The 17582-nt window shown below is 44.9% G+C and overlaps 1 protein-coding gene across 2 annotated transcripts; it reads left to right on the forward strand.

Annotated features, from left to right (window-relative positions):
• The first annotated feature begins 2 nt into the window (after positions 1 to 2).
• ARFGAP2 (ARF GTPase activating protein 2) lies at positions 3 to 17231 on the forward strand. Of its 2 annotated transcripts, XM_083460492.1 has the most exons (17): positions 3 to 155; positions 553 to 671; positions 4026 to 4098; positions 4401 to 4532; positions 4624 to 4704; positions 6259 to 6361; positions 7216 to 7272; positions 8587 to 8631; positions 9328 to 9380; positions 10426 to 10562; positions 10858 to 10989; positions 11701 to 11829; positions 11923 to 12054; positions 13679 to 13805; positions 13907 to 13997; positions 14265 to 14383; positions 15261 to 17231. In XM_083460492.1, the coding sequence occupies exons 1-17, from the start codon at positions 84 to 86 to the stop codon at positions 15279 to 15281; spliced, it is 1623 nt and encodes a 540-aa protein (XP_083316618.1). In that variant the 5' UTR covers positions 3 to 83; the 3' UTR covers positions 15282 to 17231. The 2 variants fall into 2 exon arrangements, with proteins under 2 accessions (XP_083316618.1, XP_083316619.1); XM_083460493.1 differs by lacking the exon at positions 8587 to 8631.
• The last annotated feature ends 351 nt before the right edge of the window (positions 17232 to 17582 follow it).

Below are 17582 nucleotides of genomic sequence, written 5' to 3' on the forward strand. Positions count from 1 at the left end.
CGTCGGAGGGAAACACCCCGCGCGCGGATTGGTCCCCGCGGCGACCTGTTGCCGGCCGCGGTGGGTGCTGGGAAAAAGAAAACATGGCGGCCGGGCCCAGCAAGGCGGAGATTCAGACCCTTTTCAAGCGGCTTCGGTCTGCGCCGCCCAACAAGGTACCGAGTGCGGGGAGTTGAGGCAGGAGGCTCTGGAGTGTCTCTTTGGCCGCTGTTCCCGATGGCAGACGCCCGCCGGCCCAGCGTCTCCCCTCCCCACCGTCCCCTTCCGGTTCGGTTCTGCCACGGCCGCAGTCCTTTCCACCTGCGACAGGACTGGGGCCGTGAGGTTTGAGACCTTGAAGGAGGACGGCACCTGCGTCCCCTCATAGCACAGCGGCCCGTTTCATCCCCGCAGTTCCCTCGTTTCAAGCTACAGGGTGGGGAAAGACTCGTCATAGAGTCCCTAGCGCCAGACCAGACATATGGCTCCCTATAAGGAAGCTGGCCTGCTGTCCTTCCTTTCCCGGTGGCTCCCTGTTGGTCTTCCTCCTAGCTTCTCTTCTGTTTCTTGTAGTCCTGCTTTGACTGCGGCGCGAAGAACCCGAGCTGGGCCAGCATCACCTATGGAGTGTTTCTCTGCATTGACTGCTCTGGGGTTCACCGGTCGCTGGGTGTGCATCTCAGCTTTATCCGGTGAGTACTAGGGTTTTGTTTGTTTTTTGAGGGGTGGGAGGTAAGAGGAGGAACGTGAGAGATACAGGATCCCTGCTTTAGTCGTACGGGGACCAACGATCAGCGTGGCTCATAGTGTGCAACTCCAGTGTCTTGTGTAATTGTGGTACTTAAGCTTATTCCTAAAATGGCTCTTGTGCAGTAAAACGTGTTTGATTAGGTAATCTTTGAGGATACTAAGAATAGCCTAATCCCCTTTCTCTTACTTGTTCATTGTACTGCTGTTTGAAAACAGGCAGGATATTGATATAGTTCATTATACAGATTGGTACTCACCATGAAGTTATTGCAATAAGTGCCACACTTTTAACATCTGGAAGGAAAAGTTGCTATTACTGGGTACCCTTGAGAACCCCCAGAAAAAAGCACTGTAGTATATTTGTGGTGAAGTTAGTTATTCATGACTTATAACAAGAGATGGCTACTATCGTAGTTAGACAAGTATTGAATGAACTTATTTGTAATGTTCCGTTCATCTACAGATGTAGTTATGATACTCAGAAAATGCACTGCTGATTGCTCTGATCAGCAATTATTTTGCACCTGTGTGACTGCATACAAGTTTGCACTATTTAATCGATTTATATACTTCTGCAAATTGAGTGATAGATTTGTGTGTTTCTTTCTGGTATTATTGTCATTTTATAGGTGGCATTAGTTAATATTTTGTGTTGTAGTGAGTGCATGCTTGTTTGTACCTATACAGCATTTGAAGGGAAATTCAAAAAGAAGGGAATCATCATTTCAGAAAATGTTTCTGTTTGCCATGCAACAATCCTCGTGATTAGTTATGGAAGGAAAAGAGTTGCTACAGGCATTCCTTTGGTTAAAAACTTGTTTCCACACCAATGGAAGAAAACATTGGAGTTGGGGGCCATGTTAGAATTCTGTAAATCTGTAAATTCCTTCTTTGGCAAAGTATAAAAATAACAACTGTTCACTGTAGTGCACCAAGACTGATTTCATACTTGAATTTTCCACCACTTGACACTTCTCTGCTGCTTTCTGTTGAAAGATTTTACATTTGAGGTGATGTGCAATGATCATAAAAGCTGTCCATCTCTAACTGAGCAGTGAACATGCTTGAACCGAACCTTTAACATTTTTTTTTTTTTTTGCTGACTTGTAATACATTGAAGTATTTGTCTCATTTCAATACATTTGTGAAGCTTGAAAGCCTGCACTTACCCTTTACCTGACCTACTTCTGTGAGAGTATCGGATTACTCACACAGGCTAGCTAGCTAGCCCTAGTTCTTGTTCTTACAGTGTAAGCTCTCTGCCTCTTATAATAGTTCCTTACCTGAAATGCTCTCTCTTTGTCCTCGGTGAACAGAAGGAAAGTAGAATTCTGTGCTGGAGCAGGACCACGCAATTATAGCAAAGCAAGAAGTGCATAGCTTTTTCTGGCTGCTGTGTCATGTGACAGAAATGTGAGATATTTGATACATATTGATTTCTGGGTATCTCATGGCTGACAGTACCATACCAGGAGAAATTAAATTCATACATCTAGAGGAAACTTTCATTGGTTAGAAACTACCAGCTAGAATCATTTGTACTTCTGTATTTCTATTTTAATAAATGAATGTACAAAGTATGGGTACAACAGCTTTCCCATGCTCTGGAGTGCATAATTCTCTCTGGTAGTATACGTGGTCATTTCTTCCTGTATTTATGAGCCTATAGAAGTATGTACACAAATTAGATAAGGCTTTGAAGAACATGTCAAAGAAGTTTCTGCAGAGCTACTGGACAGCCGTGCTAAAGCCATCACATCTATTTCAACAGTACAAACACTGCTGCTTCTGCTTTTAAAAATATTTTAAAATTGATTTTCAATAAAAAGAACATGTAAACATATCCTGTCCTACAACAGACACCCCTCCCCTATTTTTTTGGGGGGGGAGGGAGGAAACATTATTTCAGAGAGTACAAACACTTCTTCAAAGTATTGTTGACCAGCACATATTGAGATGAGTTTTGTATCTTTGAAATTAGCCATTTATTTATTTAGAAGCTTTCTATACCATCCCCCCTTTCATTGGATCAGATTTCAGGGCATTGCTAATGTAATTCATAATACAATTTGAAAAAATCAAAACACAAAAGAACAAATAAAAGCTCAAAACATGCTGAGACATATATACTTTTAAAAATACCTAGTTGAATAAAAGTGTCTGAATCTGGCATCTAAAACCTTGTAAAGTTGGCCCCAGGCATTCCTCCTTGGGAGATGGTGTTCCATAGCCAGGGTACCACCACTGTAAAAACCCTCCTTTATTGTTTCATGGTGCACTCCTGATAAAGAAGTCAGAGCAGGGCCTCAACAGAAGATCCTAAGAGAAGCAAGCTGTCTTCCTTTGTGTGTGCTTGTTTTCCCCTAATCCAAAAATTTGTCTACTTGGTATTTTTGTGTGTTTCTTGGAAAAAAAGACAAATGCATGCTAGCTGGATACATCTGAAGAGTCTTTTTGCTCGTGTGCTCAAAACATTCTCCTTGCCAACACTTTTGCATCTGAATTATTGGGTATCCACTACCTTGTATCAGTCTGAAATTATTCTGGTTAACAGGCCAGATTGAAAGAGTTCAAACAGCCAAATACAACTGGGTCAAAGCTCTGGTAACACATGAGCCACTGCCAGGGGTGTACCTAGAGGTTGGCCAGGTTGGCCCCCACCAAAGACACAGGGTCAGGGAGGCGCAAAAATCACATCTCTCCATCTGGCTTGGAGTGGCTAGGAATCTGGGTGCCTCACCAGAGGAATCCGGTTACTGGCATGGGCCATCTCAGCAACCCTGTGGTGCCCCCTTCCCAGTCAGAAGTGTGAGTGGAGTGCCTAGCAAGGCTTAGGGAAGAAAGACAGGGGGCGGGTAAGAGTTGCAGGAGGAGGAAAAAGGAAGGGAGGAAGGAGGCAGAAGGGAAAGCAGGGAGTGGAGGGAGGAAGGTAGACAGATGGACCAATGGAGGAGGAGGAGGTGTGGAGCAGAGCAGATCTGACCCTGATGGCCACAAAGGGAGTCACTGGTGCGAAGCAGACTTTTTGAGTTTCTGGTCCTTGCTCTCTCCTGGCTATAGAGGCACTGGTACAACATCTCCTTGCCCAAGGGCACAAGGAAACCAAGGTACACCTCTGGCCGCTGCCCTCACCCGGAAACTAACATGGGAGATATTTATTGCTTTAAGGGCACTAACAGTAGCACATATATTCCCAGAGATCTGCTTCCATTGTGTATTATGTTGTTCAAACCCTTCTGAGCCTGATCTGGTGAACTTTTCTGAGATAATGACTCCAGGTTTTGTTCTCTTGTCAGGTCCACAGAGCTTGATTTCAACTGGAGCTGGTTTCAGCTGAGGTGTATGCAAGTGGGTAGCAATGCCAATGCGGTAAGGAGCCATTTGAAGTTGATGATCTTTGGTTGCATGCCTGGACCTTTTTACCATTCTCCTCTTTGTCATAGTCAGGTGGTTGGTGTTTTCTTAATAAATATTTATCAAACCTGCTTATAAAATAAAAGAACACGGTGACCTGTGTTCCTGAAACTCCTGCTTCCAAGAGAAAGCTGAATTCTTGCAGGTCTGTGTCTGGAATTGGGCCCTTTAGTTGCAGGAAGTCACCCGTTTGTTTCATTTGCTCTTCATTTTTCTAATCTTGGACTTCAACTAAATTTCCTCTCCACCCCTGCCAGACTGCCTTTTTCCGCCAGTATGGTTGCACCACCGCAGATGCCAGTGCCAAGTATAATAGCCGTGCAGCCCAGATGTACCGGGAGAAGATCCGGCAGCTGGCAGCTGCTGCGATGGCCAAGTATGGGAATGATGTAAGTGCAGATGAGCCTCTTTGCTGTTGGGAAGGATCAGGGACCGTGGTGCTTGCTACTGAATACGACAAACTATTTTCTCCTTTTCCAGCTCCTGATTGATGGGCTGAGTGGAACTCCAGGCCACTCCCCAGAAAAGAGTGATGCCGATTTTTTCTTGGAACATACACAGGTGTGTTGAGCCAACTTGGATTGCCCCTTTCCAGCAGAAACCTTCATTGATGGGGGAACTACAGGTCATGAATGTATTTGATCCAAAACTCTGTGACCTACATAGATCAAGTTGGAGCGGCCGTGCTGCTCAGTGGTTTGGACCTGCCATATTCACTAGGTTTGCCTCCTTGAGGTGGTTGTTTACATTCATACATGCAAACTGGCCTGGTTTGCATGTCACAGTAATCAGGATTGGGCTTGTATTGTGGTGAAGATCGTTCCTCCTTGACCACCACCTGTAACCTTAGGAAAGTTTTAGCTACAGATCATAGTTAAGGAAGAGAGACCTTAACCATAGTCCCAGGTTCGAATGACAAGCTGAGCCAAACCCTAGCTGAGGTGCTGTGCTGTGCTGACCTAAAAAACCTGAGGAGGAGCAAAGTAGCTGCAACCTCCTCTTTGGGAGCCGGTGTGTTCAGGCTAAGCCATGAACTGACTTGGTGTGACATGGCCACGAAGTCAGATCAGTGGTCTTTTTGGCTCAGTCTTCTTTGATTTGAGTGTTGGCTGTTCTCCAGTCAGAAGTGGTCTTCCTAGCCCTGCCACCCACAACCCTCCAACTGGAGATGGACCCTGGGATTCCAGTTCTTGCAACGCCTGTGTTCTTCTACTGAGATACAGGCTCTTCCCTTCTTCTTCTTTTTCTTCTTGTTCACAAAGGATAAACAGGGCTCTTGCCTTGGGATCTCCCCACCCTGACTTTGCTCAGGGGCAGTATACTTCCAGATACAGTGGTACCTCGGGTTAAGTACTTAATTCGTTCCGGAGGTCCGTACTTAACCTGAAACTGTTCTTAATCTGAATCACCACTTTAGCTAATGGGGCCTCCCGCTGCCGCCGTGTCGCCGGAGCACGATTTCTGTTCTCATCCTGAAGCAAAGTTCTTAACCTGAAGCACTATTTCTGGGTTAGCGGAGTCTGTAACCTGAAGCATATGTAACCTGAAGCGTATGTAACCCAAGGTATCACTGTACTGGATCCTGGGTTCAAAGATATGATTGCTTTTAGTTTCTGCACTGCTTCTGAGCTTCCTAGAAATGGAGTTTTGAACTAGATGAACTCTTCAACAAGACGATTCATAGCTTATGTCTTTCCTGTCTAGAATACCTTCTCTCTAGTACAGGGGCAAGACTGGCAGATTTCCACTTTGACTCTAAACTGGTGGTTCCGTTGATTTCAGGGTGCCATCTACTTAAGCATGCTTAGGATTGTAGAGCTGGTCTCAAGGGATTGGGTTTCCTTCTCCAAAACTGTTTCTTGCCACCGAGGAGATTATGTCTAAAGATACGGGACAGCATGGCCTGAGTCTTAAATCGGCTTGGCTCCAGATTTCCCCACAAGAAGCCACCTTGAGGGCATGCATTGTAATACTTGAGAACACTGTTAATGCTTACTGGATGTTATGTGTTTGAAATGCATATCCTGTTAACCAAGGGTTTCTGAGTTTGATCTATTTGTACTGTCCGATACAAATTGTTGCATCTTCCTGAGGGCCAGTTCATTTTCTTTTAAGGATTGTAATACCTGGGATGTGGTTGAAACAGGCCAGAGCACAGTGCAGCCTTCGCTAGAATTGGAGAGAACAGCAAAGTCTACTGAGAATAATGAAGTTCAACGTGAGTATCGCTATTTAGCTCCTTTGCCCCTTTTGAATCTTCCTAGCCTGGCTGGAAAGACACTTGATCTTGCTTGTTCTCAGGATGGATGGTGAGCAGAGGATCTGTGCAGTGTAACACATGAGTCAATATAGAGGATTGAAGAATTGCTTCATTGTTGCATGCATGTTGTGGCATCTCTCCACAACGTTTGGCAGCCATACCCATGTTCTCTTGAAGTGAACATTTTATTTTTCTCTTGGAAAAGGGTGTTTACGTTGCGTGACTTAAGTTAAGGAGTCCTGCATTTCCTATAGGGCAGGGGTGGGGAACCTTTGTCTTTCAGAAGTTGATGGACTACAATTCCCATCAACCCACATCAGTGATGACATTGCTTGGGGCTGATGGGAGCTGGAGTTCAACAATACATAGAAGGCCATGGGTTCCCCACCCCTTCTATATAGATTAAAAAGTATCAGGTGTGTGGAAGCAGTTCTGTTGCTTGGAATATTCTTGACCAGGCATGGGCAAACTCGGCCCTCCAGATGTTTTGGGACTACAGTTCCCATCATCCCTGACCCCTGGTCCTGTTAGCTAGGGATGGTGAGAGCTGTAGTCCCAAAACATCTGGAGGGCCGAGTTTGGAGGTGCGTATTCTTGACAGTCAGTGAGACTCTGGTGGTTTCTACTAGCTGTCCAGTAATTTCCTGCAGGGAGTTTTCTGGATAGTATGCAGTGGTCCTGGAACATCAACATTTTGTGGGATGAGAAAAAATCATTTTAATTGTCCAAGATACTGGACACAAGACATGCATCTTCTTTGCTCTACCTTAGTTGCCATTTTAAAAAATAAGTGTGTGTGCTCTTGCCCATAGAGCCTGACCAAGGTCCATCTATCGACCTGCTGAGCACTTCTCCTAAAGGATCTCTTGGTAAGTGTAAGCTCCCTTGTTTCCTATTATGTTAAACATAATGTCTCAGTGGCTCACCATTTAATTTGAGTAGATGGTCTGCATTAACAACAGAGTTTATTTCAGATGCTGAATCAGGTAAGGGAGGCCAGTGCTTCTGACTCTGGAGGAGGAATTGGGTCACTTCTAAGTCTGGCTTTTGAAAATTAGAACTATAGAGTTGGAATATACCTAAAGATCATCTAGTCCAACTGGCTGGTAGAGGAGATCGGCCGTTAGGCATAAAATTAGAGTATTCACCCTGCAATGAAAGAATCTCAATACGTGGTCCCTCATCCAATTTGAAACCATGCCAGATGGGTGATCCAACATCTGCGTAGAGATTTCTAACAAAAGAGAGTCTTTCACTTCCACACAAGTATGTTCACCTGTCAGCTGCTTGTTCCAGAAGGAATCTCTTCATAATTTTTAGTCACAATCCCCTTTCTTGTAATTTTAATTTGTTGGTTTGGACCCTATCCTCCAGAGCATCAAAAAACAAATCTGCTCCATCAGTATAACAGCCTTCAAATATGAAGATGACCATTCATCCTTGCACAGAATTAAGAAAAAGATTTTATTCAGTATTGGAGACTCTTCCCATATATGGTATCAGCATACCATATATTCTGCAATTTCTGGATGGCCTGTTCCTTCTGACCTTGAGATCCCAGTGTTTGTTTAGGTCAAAAGCAATAATTCACTAGGGGGACTGGGGTAGTATCGAGTGAATAAATGCAAATTAGAACTATTATTGACTTATTCGTCAAGAGGAACTAGCCATTACTGAAGATTGTGATCTGATTCTGATTTTAACAATCCAGTCTGCTAAACCGTGGTGTATTGGACCAGGAATAGTTACATGCATGTTTGCTCCTCCTCCCCATATCCATTCAACTTTGGTGAAGATACCTTACATTCTAACCACAGTTTCCCTTGATGTCAAAACAGGGAAACTGTACTTTACGGGCTCAAGAATATGAAACTAGAATCGGATTTGGTTTGGAGGAGGACCTTAAAGCACAGTTTCTGGATCCGATGTCACTATGAACTAGGTTGCCTTCATCAAAGCAGTGTGTGTGTGGAGAAGGACAGAGAGAGCTTGCTTGCACAGGATCTGTGCCTGGTCCGATAAACCACAATGTCTGATTCCAGCCTATAGATGCTACTATCCTGTGCCTGCAATTTTGCTTGGGCCTTCTTGTGGAAGATGTGTTTCGATCTCTCCTGAGCCCAGACAATACCTAGAACGTACCATTTTAGTTTCCAACATGTACATGTCTTTTTCTTCCTCAGACGCATCCATGTGTCTGTCTTGGCAAGGGGCTGCTCCTACCGGAGGTAACTGGCTAAGGGCCTGCACTGGCTACTTGTGGTGCCTTGCCTCTGCCTTCTCTTTCTGTGGTTCTGCCTTCAGGCCAGGGGTTGTCTGTCTTGTACATTCAAATTGTCATTTCAAGGAAGTTGATCTTCCTCACTAGTGAAGTTGAGGATCCATCCTGCTCTTTGCTATCTTTGCAGTCAGCCAAGTGGACACACGTGGCTCGCTTCAAGGAGGCACTTGCGTTGCTAACTGCTTTAGGAATACTGAGCAGCCTCCCTAGAAAATGCAGCTTCAGTCCTGCAGCGGGGCTTTGTTGCCACTAGAGCACTTCTCCAAGGCCAACCTGAGCTACCAGGCACCCTTTGGCTTCTCAAGCACCAGTTTTTTGTTGCAATATATGTAACATATTGGGAAATCAGTCTAGTTTTTTAGAACTAGCACCACTTCTTGGGGTGATTTTATGCTGCTTTTTCAACTCAGGAAGGGGGACCACAAAGTGGCTAATCTGAAATTGCATGGTGTGGCCTGTCATACTGCCTTTGGATTTCTCTACGCAGCTGCCAGAGCTGTTGGGTGTATTAACTATGCATCTGGCACACTTGGCATAGCTTTCAATGTGCCACAAAAGCCTTAAATAACTGCTACTAGTGTTGGGACTAACAGCAGATTTCTTGCTGTCTTTCATGTCTGCTCATTATTTTTCCCTGTTGCAGAAATAAAACCTTCACTCATTGGAAAGAAGAAGCCAGGTGCTACTAAGAAAGGGGTATGTCTGCTGAGAGGGATTTTGTCTAACTACACACATCTCTTTTTTCAGATAAAGATTTGCTCCCCAGTCCACATCTACCCAGCAAATGGCCTTGCCATTTGCCTTGAGTATCTAATAAGGATTTTCTCTAATCAGTTTTGCATTGAATGCTATTTGTGGGTATCAGTGCTTCCAGGGATCTGCCTGATTCTTGACTGGATTTGATCTCAGTGATTGTGCACACAACCAAATACTGTGCGTACAGAGAAATATTCAGAATGAGCTTGAAAAAGCTGGGTGGGGGAGGCAGGGAGAGATTACACCATTGGTAAACTTATTATAAAATTTCAAACATCATATGAAGTACACCTGATGAGTAAATAGTGGAATTGCATACAGCAAAGCTTGCAAAATAGTGAGCAGCTGTTTTTCTCTGGTGGGGAACCTACAGCCTGTAGGCCAAATTTGGCCTGTGAGGCTATTTTCCCCAAACTGTGTCTCCCTGGCCCATACCATAGGATGAGATTTGTGGGGCAGTCAGAGATGTGTCAAGTTTGGCTGAACAACCCAAGTTTCTTACCGGGGGCGGGGGGTGGGGGGACCTGTATCATGTAGCCAATTTGATTCCTGCAGTGAAAGTGATCCCTTCCAGCTCTACAACTCTATGGTTCTTTGATCTCTGCAGAAAGCAGCTTGACCAGCCTTGTGCTCAGCACTGGTAACTAAGCATAGGGATGGCAAAGCCCCTTGTGCTGCAGTTCCCAAGCCCTGTGTAAGCGACTTTTAACAGGTGGGTTGCACCAAGCAACTGTCACAGTTGCTCTGCAGGGATGGGGACAGATAAGGATCTGGCCTGCTGAGCACAAAAGAATTCCCACCCTTTAAATCTTCCCTTTCAGCATTTGGAGGGGCCTATCAAATTTGTCTTGAACTGGCCAGATTTGTTCACTGACTCTCTTTGCGCCCCTTGCATCGTTTGCAGTAATTGATCCTTTGGTTTTGCCATTTTAAAGGCTCACTGTGGCTTTTCTTGGAACCTTTATTCTGCTTCTGTTTCTTCCAGCTGGGGACCAAAAAGGGTCTTGGAGCTCAAAAAGTGAGCAGCCAGAGTTTCACTGAAATTGAACGACAGGCCCAGGTGGCTGAAAAGATGAGGGAACAACAGGCTGCAGAGTGCAAGAAGCAAGCTGAGGAGTCCCTGTAAGTGAGGCACACTTGCCGCATCCTCAAGTTAGGATCTGTATATGTTTGCATGCAGAGTTATTGGGACAAGCTTCCTATCATAGGAAAACTTGTATTTGGCATGGAATGATGAAGCAATTGGCACATAACAAAGTCAGGACTAAATAAGTGTTGTCCTGCCCGGGCCTGAGCTTTTTTGAGTACATAAAGTCTGTCCTGCTTACCCATTTCCTCATTTCAGAATGATGAGATATGTGGGTAGTTTATATGTATTCTGGACTCACCTGCCAGTTGATTTTGTTGTCTCCCTCAGAGTTGCCTCAATGAGACTGGCATACCAGGAGTTGCAGATTGATCGGAAGAAGGAAGAGAAGAAATTCCAGAACCTGGAAGGAAAAAAGCGTGAACAAGCTGAGAGACTGGGCATGGGATTGGTGTCCAGGAGGTATTTGCTATACATGAAGAACAAGGAGAATGTGCCAAATGGGTAGATTTTAGTGTAACATCTGCCCCAGGATCACTTGGGGGTTTAGTTGCTGCTGTCTCAATAGGCAGGAAGATTGTGGTTCAAGAGTACATCATTGGTGAGCTGAGTTCCAGTCTACTCCATTTGAAGTGGCTTGTGAATCCTGAATATTAGCCTTGAGTGTAATCTATATTTGCCCCAATCAAAAGATTGCTTCTTTCCAGTAGATCTTCAGCCTTGGGTGGCTCTTCTGCTTTTCCATCTTGTAGAATCTGATCTGAGGTATAATGAAATTTGTACCTTTAGAAAATGAGACACTGTCCTGGCTCCCTCATTGTTTATTTATTACCCACCCAGACTGTATACAGCATAAGTTTTAGCAATAAGAAACCCCTGCTTGCAGTCTTTTAAGTCTCACATCTGCTTTTGCCATGATCTCTACATCCTGGCTAGCTCAGAGCACAGCCTTAATGAAGTGATGTAGCAGCCTTTCTGAAAAGCCAGAAGGTCTGGTTAGTGACAGGATGGGAGGCTGCCTGCAGAATTTGATGAGTAACACCTTGAGCTCCTTTAAAGGGAGGCAGACTAGATTGACTTGGGCCTTATTTTTGAGCCAGTGTAGTTCTGATGGTGAGAAGTAGGTGTTGGGCTCTGCCAGTAGGGTTTTATCTTGGTGCTTCTTCCTCCTAGTTCCATCTCGCACTCTGTCCTTTCCGAGATGCAAATGATAGAACAAGAAACACCAGTGACTGCAAAGTCCTCTCGGTCCCAGCTGGATCTGTTTGAAGACACTGGAAGTTTCACATCCGGACCACCCAAGTAAGACTGAGTGGTTGCAGTGCCATTCGCTCTTGCCCAGCTTTTCTTTATCTGGCCTGGATAAATCATCTCTTCTCATTTTTTTCCCCATAGGTACAAAGATAATCCCTTCTCATTAGGAGATGCTTTTGGCTCGCAGTGGGAAACAGACAACACCTGGGGGATTGACAAAGGGGAAGAGGAGACAGACATCACTATCGCCAGTATCCGGCCCATTGGTGAAAGGTAAAAGTGATGAGTCCCATCTGGAAAGGAGTTTCTTGAAGGAACTGTTCAGGGACATACATGACTGCTCTTTAACCAGCACCTGACAAAAGGGCCTCTTAGGCTTTCCCAAGGCATTTTGCCTCAAGCACTGTCCAAAAGACACCAGTTTCAAAATGGCACCGTATTGTGGTCTGATGGACTAAACTTCAGAGATGAGGGTTCAAATTTCCACTCAGCCATGAAGCTCCCTAGGTGACCTTGTTTCTCAGCCTAACCTATCCCGCAGGGTGGTTGTTAGGATAAAACAGGGAGGGAGAGAAACCTAATGTGACACCCAAAGCTCCCAGGAGGAAAGGTGGGGCATAAATGTAATAATAGCAACAACATTTGCAATCAATACGAATGGATCTCAGAGCAATGCTTTGACTAAGCCACTGATAAATGCTGGTTGCTCGAGTGATAGTCGCTCTGTTGCTGATTAGAGTAGGGGGCTTTTGTCTTTGTTTAACTGAGGAAAATAGTGACCAGGTTTACACACTGCAGAAACCATAGTTTAGAAAAACAATTCACTAAACCTGTGGCTTAATGTGAACAAGCAATGTGCCTTAAGTGTACTGCTGAAAGGTTCTCACTGCACTCCCTGCCTGCTCCTGCTCCTGCTGCTCTGTGGACAAAACAAGCCAGACTTTGGCTTCTTGTAGCTTCTGGGCCATGGCCTGAAATTTGTTTGTCTCCAAACCACAAGCAGTAACAAAGGTTTGTACTTGGGTAGCTACTTGTGGGTTCTTCAGGGGAACAAACCCAACTCTGCCTGGTTTTGACTGTGGCATATCAGGAACGGGAAGAGTGCTGTGGAAACTTTGGAACAGCCAGCAACATGACACACTGATTATTCATTTAAAACTGGCTGGGTTTCAGCTATGGTTTAATGTGCTGTGTGAATCAATCCAGTGTATGACATAGCGCTTAGCTGAGGGGGCTTATGACATCCAACTAACTTGGAGTTGAACAGATGCGGTTCCAATTTCTCACCATGGCCGAATACCTGTGCACTGGTGAACTACATGGAACTAGCTGAGATGACTGCAAGGATCCGAGATCTGGGAGAAGAAGCAATGGAAGAGGACTGGAAAAAATTTAAGGACTATTTGCAAAAGTATTATAAGTTATTTGAACTTTGAGATGCCGTATGATTTGGAAGGTTAGCCCCAGCAACGAGAGTGGATTATATAAGAAATTGGATTATACTTATGAAAGAACCAAAGTTTAAATGTGTAAAAACAATAATATGCTATATTTTTAGAGTAAATGGAGAATAAGGGATTTAAGCTTAAATTGCAATTGAAAGCATAAAGAAACACATGAAACAAGGGTATAACTTGCTGATAAATTTTATTGTTAAGAATGCATTGGGCAGGAGATGTGGGGAAGTCCGATAGAAATTTGGAAAAAGTTGTTGAAATGGTCTGGATTTTCTGGTTTTTTTTTCTTCTTTTCTATTCTCTATGCTTTTTCTTTTTTCTGTTGTATGTGTAACTGGAAAAAATGTAATAAAAATTATTATAAAAAAAAAGAATACCTGTGCACTGGGTTGTGACTCTATGGATTGCTGTTACAGGGCTTTCCTTTCTCCTCCACTCAGACCCACCAACAGAAGAGAGACAGAGAGCAAGATCTCAGTAGTAGAGTCTAGTGAAGCTCGACAGAAGTTTGCTGGGGCCAAAGCCATCTCGTCTGACATGTTCTTTGGGCGGGAAGCTGATGCTGAGGCAAGTGCTGGATGATTTCTCTGTCTTCAGGCTGTTCCCACCCATCACCTGGCAACCACCAGCTTCTGTTTCCTGCGTCTTATTTTGTTTTCTCTTTCCAGTATGAGGCCAGATCCCGACTCCAACAACTCTCTGGCAGCAATGCCATCAGCTCTGCTGATCTGTTTGGAGAGTCTGAGACAGGGAACTCGGGTATGTCAGCAAACAACTTGAGAGACGGGTTTTATTCTGTCACCAAGGGGCTGGTGTGGCCCTTAACACCTATTACTCAGAAAGGGATGGGCTCGGCTGGCTTGAGTGTCAAATCATGGAGCAGATTACATATCTGACTCAGGGTTACAGGATCTCCTAGTGGATTTCCCAACCTAGGATCTCAGCCAGCAAGGCCTCTTCCATAAGATGAGCATCTTCCTCATACAGCAGAACTCTCTGATGGTGTTGTTTTCCTTCCGTCTCTAGGTGGTGTTTCAATTGGAAATGTACTGCCTGCTGCTGATATTGCCCAGTTCAAGCAAGGGGTGAAGTCTGTTGCTGGCAAGATGGCTGTTCTAGCCAATGGTGTGATGAATTCCCTTCAGGTGAGGTAGCACGCCTGTTGTGTAGTCATGGCAAGAGGCTCTAAATGCCTCACGCAGAGTTCAAACTCTGATAGTGAAGGTTACAATCCTGGAAGCCATGTGTGATGTCTTGTCTCTGGCTTTTGTTTCGTTCTCATTCATGTAGGGGTCAAAAAGTTTCCAACACTTCTAAAGCAGCTAGCTGGTCAGTCCACTAGAAGATAATAAATTACTGCACCATGTATGCTAAATTTAAATTCCCAGCTTTTGCAAAGCTACTTGGACTCAGGTAGATGATGCAAACATATGCAAAGTAACTGGTGTTTTTATACTTTGTAGTTCTGGAACAGAAGTTAAGACGGAAACCTTAATGCAGGCCTCATCCACACTTAACGCTGTGTGTGCAAACCTCAAGCTCACCTGCTTCCACACTTGGGCTGTTCCCCTAATGCTCCTGTGCAAGGAGCTGCTTTTGCCAAATGATGGGATGACAGGGGCTACAGCCAGTTCTTTTCTCATGTTATTGGGGAGAGCAGCTCCTTGCTTACAGTGGAGATGTTGCATGATCTGAGATGGCAGCATGGAAGTTCTTTGCCAGCAAAAGTAACCTTTTACATGGTTCATAAGCCTCTTATTCAGAGCTTAGTAGGATGGGCTTGCTTTTGTCATAGCCGCTTGCGGGTTTCCCCATATCTGGTTGGCCGTTAGAGAACAGGATGCTGCACTAGATGGGCTATGGACCTGATCCAGCCGGCACTTTTATGTCCTGATACTTGGCCTGAAGTTTTAACTGTTTTGGGGGGTTAGCTGCTGTATTCAGGTGCCGAGAAATATGGCATCATTTCTGTGGGCAGTGTGCTAAGTTGCCTCTTTCTGTCCTCCCTCTCCCACCTCTTAGGATCGCTATGGCTCATATTGAGGATTCAGGAGAGACTTCGCAGCTTGTGACCATCAGCGAAACACCAATTGCACCTTGAGTCCACCTGGAAGAATTGAACAGGATTGCTTTTTAGCCGAGCATGGCTAGGGGTTTCTTGAGGAGAGAAGGAGAAATGGACATGCCTGGCACTTGCTCAAAAACTCTCTGGACATTATTTTCTATTTGAAATGACCCCAACCTTCAGCTAATGGAATATTGGCCCTTCCAGAGAATCCCCCGCTGCTGCTGCTGCTGCGCACTGCACAAGGGTTGCCAATTGACCTCTGTGCTGCTGCTGTTTCCACTTCCCCCAGCCCCTGGCTGTTATTAGCAGAATATGTTTGGGGGGAGAAGGAAGCTGTGTCTGAAACTCTTCCAAGGGAAATGGCAGTAAACAGGGGAATGGTGGGGAATCCCCAGGACCTAGACTGTCTTCTAGAACAGGGGGAAGTTTTGATTTTGGCACAAAGTCATTCTTGCTGGCCGTGCCTTGAACCAATGTGATATAATTACATCCCTTTTTGAGAGCAGCGACTTTAAAGCCTCCATCTGTAGCAAGCCGCGAAGGATCAAGGCATGCTTGGGTGGGCTTGGGCGAGATATTTGCAGTATTATGCAAATATGCTGGACAGCTGGGGAAACGTACATTTCTTACCCTGACACACACACCCTGAACCGTGGGTTGATGCTGTTGAGAAGAGAGCATCTTCAGTTGAGGAATGAAGAGGTTATTGGGCCTGCTGTTGCCTCATCTCCTTGTTGCCCTCTTGGTTTCCTTTCAGACCTTTATGGAAACTGCTAACAAAACAGGGCAGTGGTCGCTCAGTCCACTGGCTCTGTTGCTGTTTGTGCAACCACTGCTGTTGCTGGCCTCCCTTCCCCAGCGAGATCTACCTGAATATCATGGCCCCATCTGTGCTGCATGTGGGGAAAGAAAGTAGTTTCAAGGAAAGTGGCTTCCCCTTGTCGAAGCTTCACTGCTGCCCCTTTGCTCCTTCTAGCCCAGCATTCTGGGTTTCTTTCTTTCTTAAATGACTCCAGTTACAGTTCTGCTGGTGTAGATGAAGAACAGGAGAAGATGAAAGTGCTCTCTTCCATCCCACAATGCTGCTTTGATGTTCAGGACAGAAGGTATCCTGCCACAAAGCCCCCTCTTGCTTCTGCATGCCTTTTCCCCCTGCCTTGGTTTATGTTCTTCTGTTGGAAGAAGAATCTCCTCATCACACTGGGAAACTCAATCCACGTGAAGCAGTGCTTGCTGTTGTAACCATTTTACATTTACCTTGCATGATAGTTGCTGTTGCAGCTGTGGGTTCATTTGAAGACTTGCGTCATGCCCATTGTACATTCTGTTAAGGTAGCAAGTCTGTCTAATCGCTCTTCACTGGGAAATCAACCACTAAGAGTACACTGGAATGATGACTTTGGTTTCAATAAGATGCTCTTGCTAGAGAGAGAGATGAGGTTTATCAGGGTAGCTTGAGGACCCACTTTACGATGGAGCAACATCTTGCCTATTTCCATATCTGCATATTCATTAGTGCAATTGACCTGCTTTCTCCTTGTACACTTCCCCAAGAAGGTAAATGGCTGCATGGGCTTACTGGAAATCTCTTCCCCGCCCCCTTGGGTCTGCTCCACTTCTCATTTTTTGCTCCCTGGGTTCTGAAAATGCACTGATGTTTTAACTTCGATTATTGCAAATTTGTCTTAAAGTGCTCCTTTCCAAGGCCAGGAGTTTGCAGAGCTTTGGTTTGGCCTGGTGTGCTCTCGACTGGAAGAGGGTTCTCTTCTTGGGCTGTCTGTGTACTTTGAGTTAAAACGGTAGTATTAATGAGCTTTGTTGTGGCCAAGGTTGGGCCTCTGCTGTGTGTGGGGGTCCAAAGGGGAGTGATATGGATTCTCTCCCTCCCACCCCAAGTGAATAAAATCAAATACGTGTGTGTTCCATTTCTGTGACTCCCTTTTTTTAATTCAGATGTAGCTGATGGACCCCAGGGACACTGGGGCAAGCAGAGCTACTCCCTTTTCTATGCCATGGGCTAGTAAGGGAAGTTAGCAGACTTCAGGTGAGGTGTGAAGAGGACACAGTCTGGGTGTGAAAGCAGCCTTAAAGGATTACCAATTTGTGTTGATTTTTTCTTTATGAAAAATGATCTGATTTGAAACACTACCTGATTAATACACTGTTTTTTAAAAAACTTTGTACCTTCCCTAGGAAGACACTTACCAATGATTCAGTGCAGTTTTGAGCGGGATTGTCACCTTTCGCAATTCCCTCAAGGTTGTAATGAATCTCAG

This window comes from Podarcis liolepis (assembly GCF_965112155.1).
Source record: "Podarcis liolepis genome assembly, chromosome: 1".
Taxonomy (NCBI): Eukaryota; Metazoa; Chordata; class Lepidosauria; order Squamata; family Lacertidae; genus Podarcis; species Podarcis liolepis.

Coding starts and splice junctions, on each gene's coding strand:
- ARFGAP2 (XM_083460492.1), top strand. CDS start 84: ATGGCGGCCGGGCCCAGCAAGGCGGAGATTCAGACCCTTTTCAAGCGG. Junction 4,533..4,623: donor TGGCCAAGTATGGGAATGAT/GTAAGTGCAGAT, acceptor CTCCTTTTCCAG/CTCCTGATTGATGGGCTGAG. Junction 13,998..14,264: donor GTCTGAGACAGGGAACTCGG/GTATGTCAGCAA, acceptor TTCCGTCTCTAG/GTGGTGTTTCAATTGGAAAT.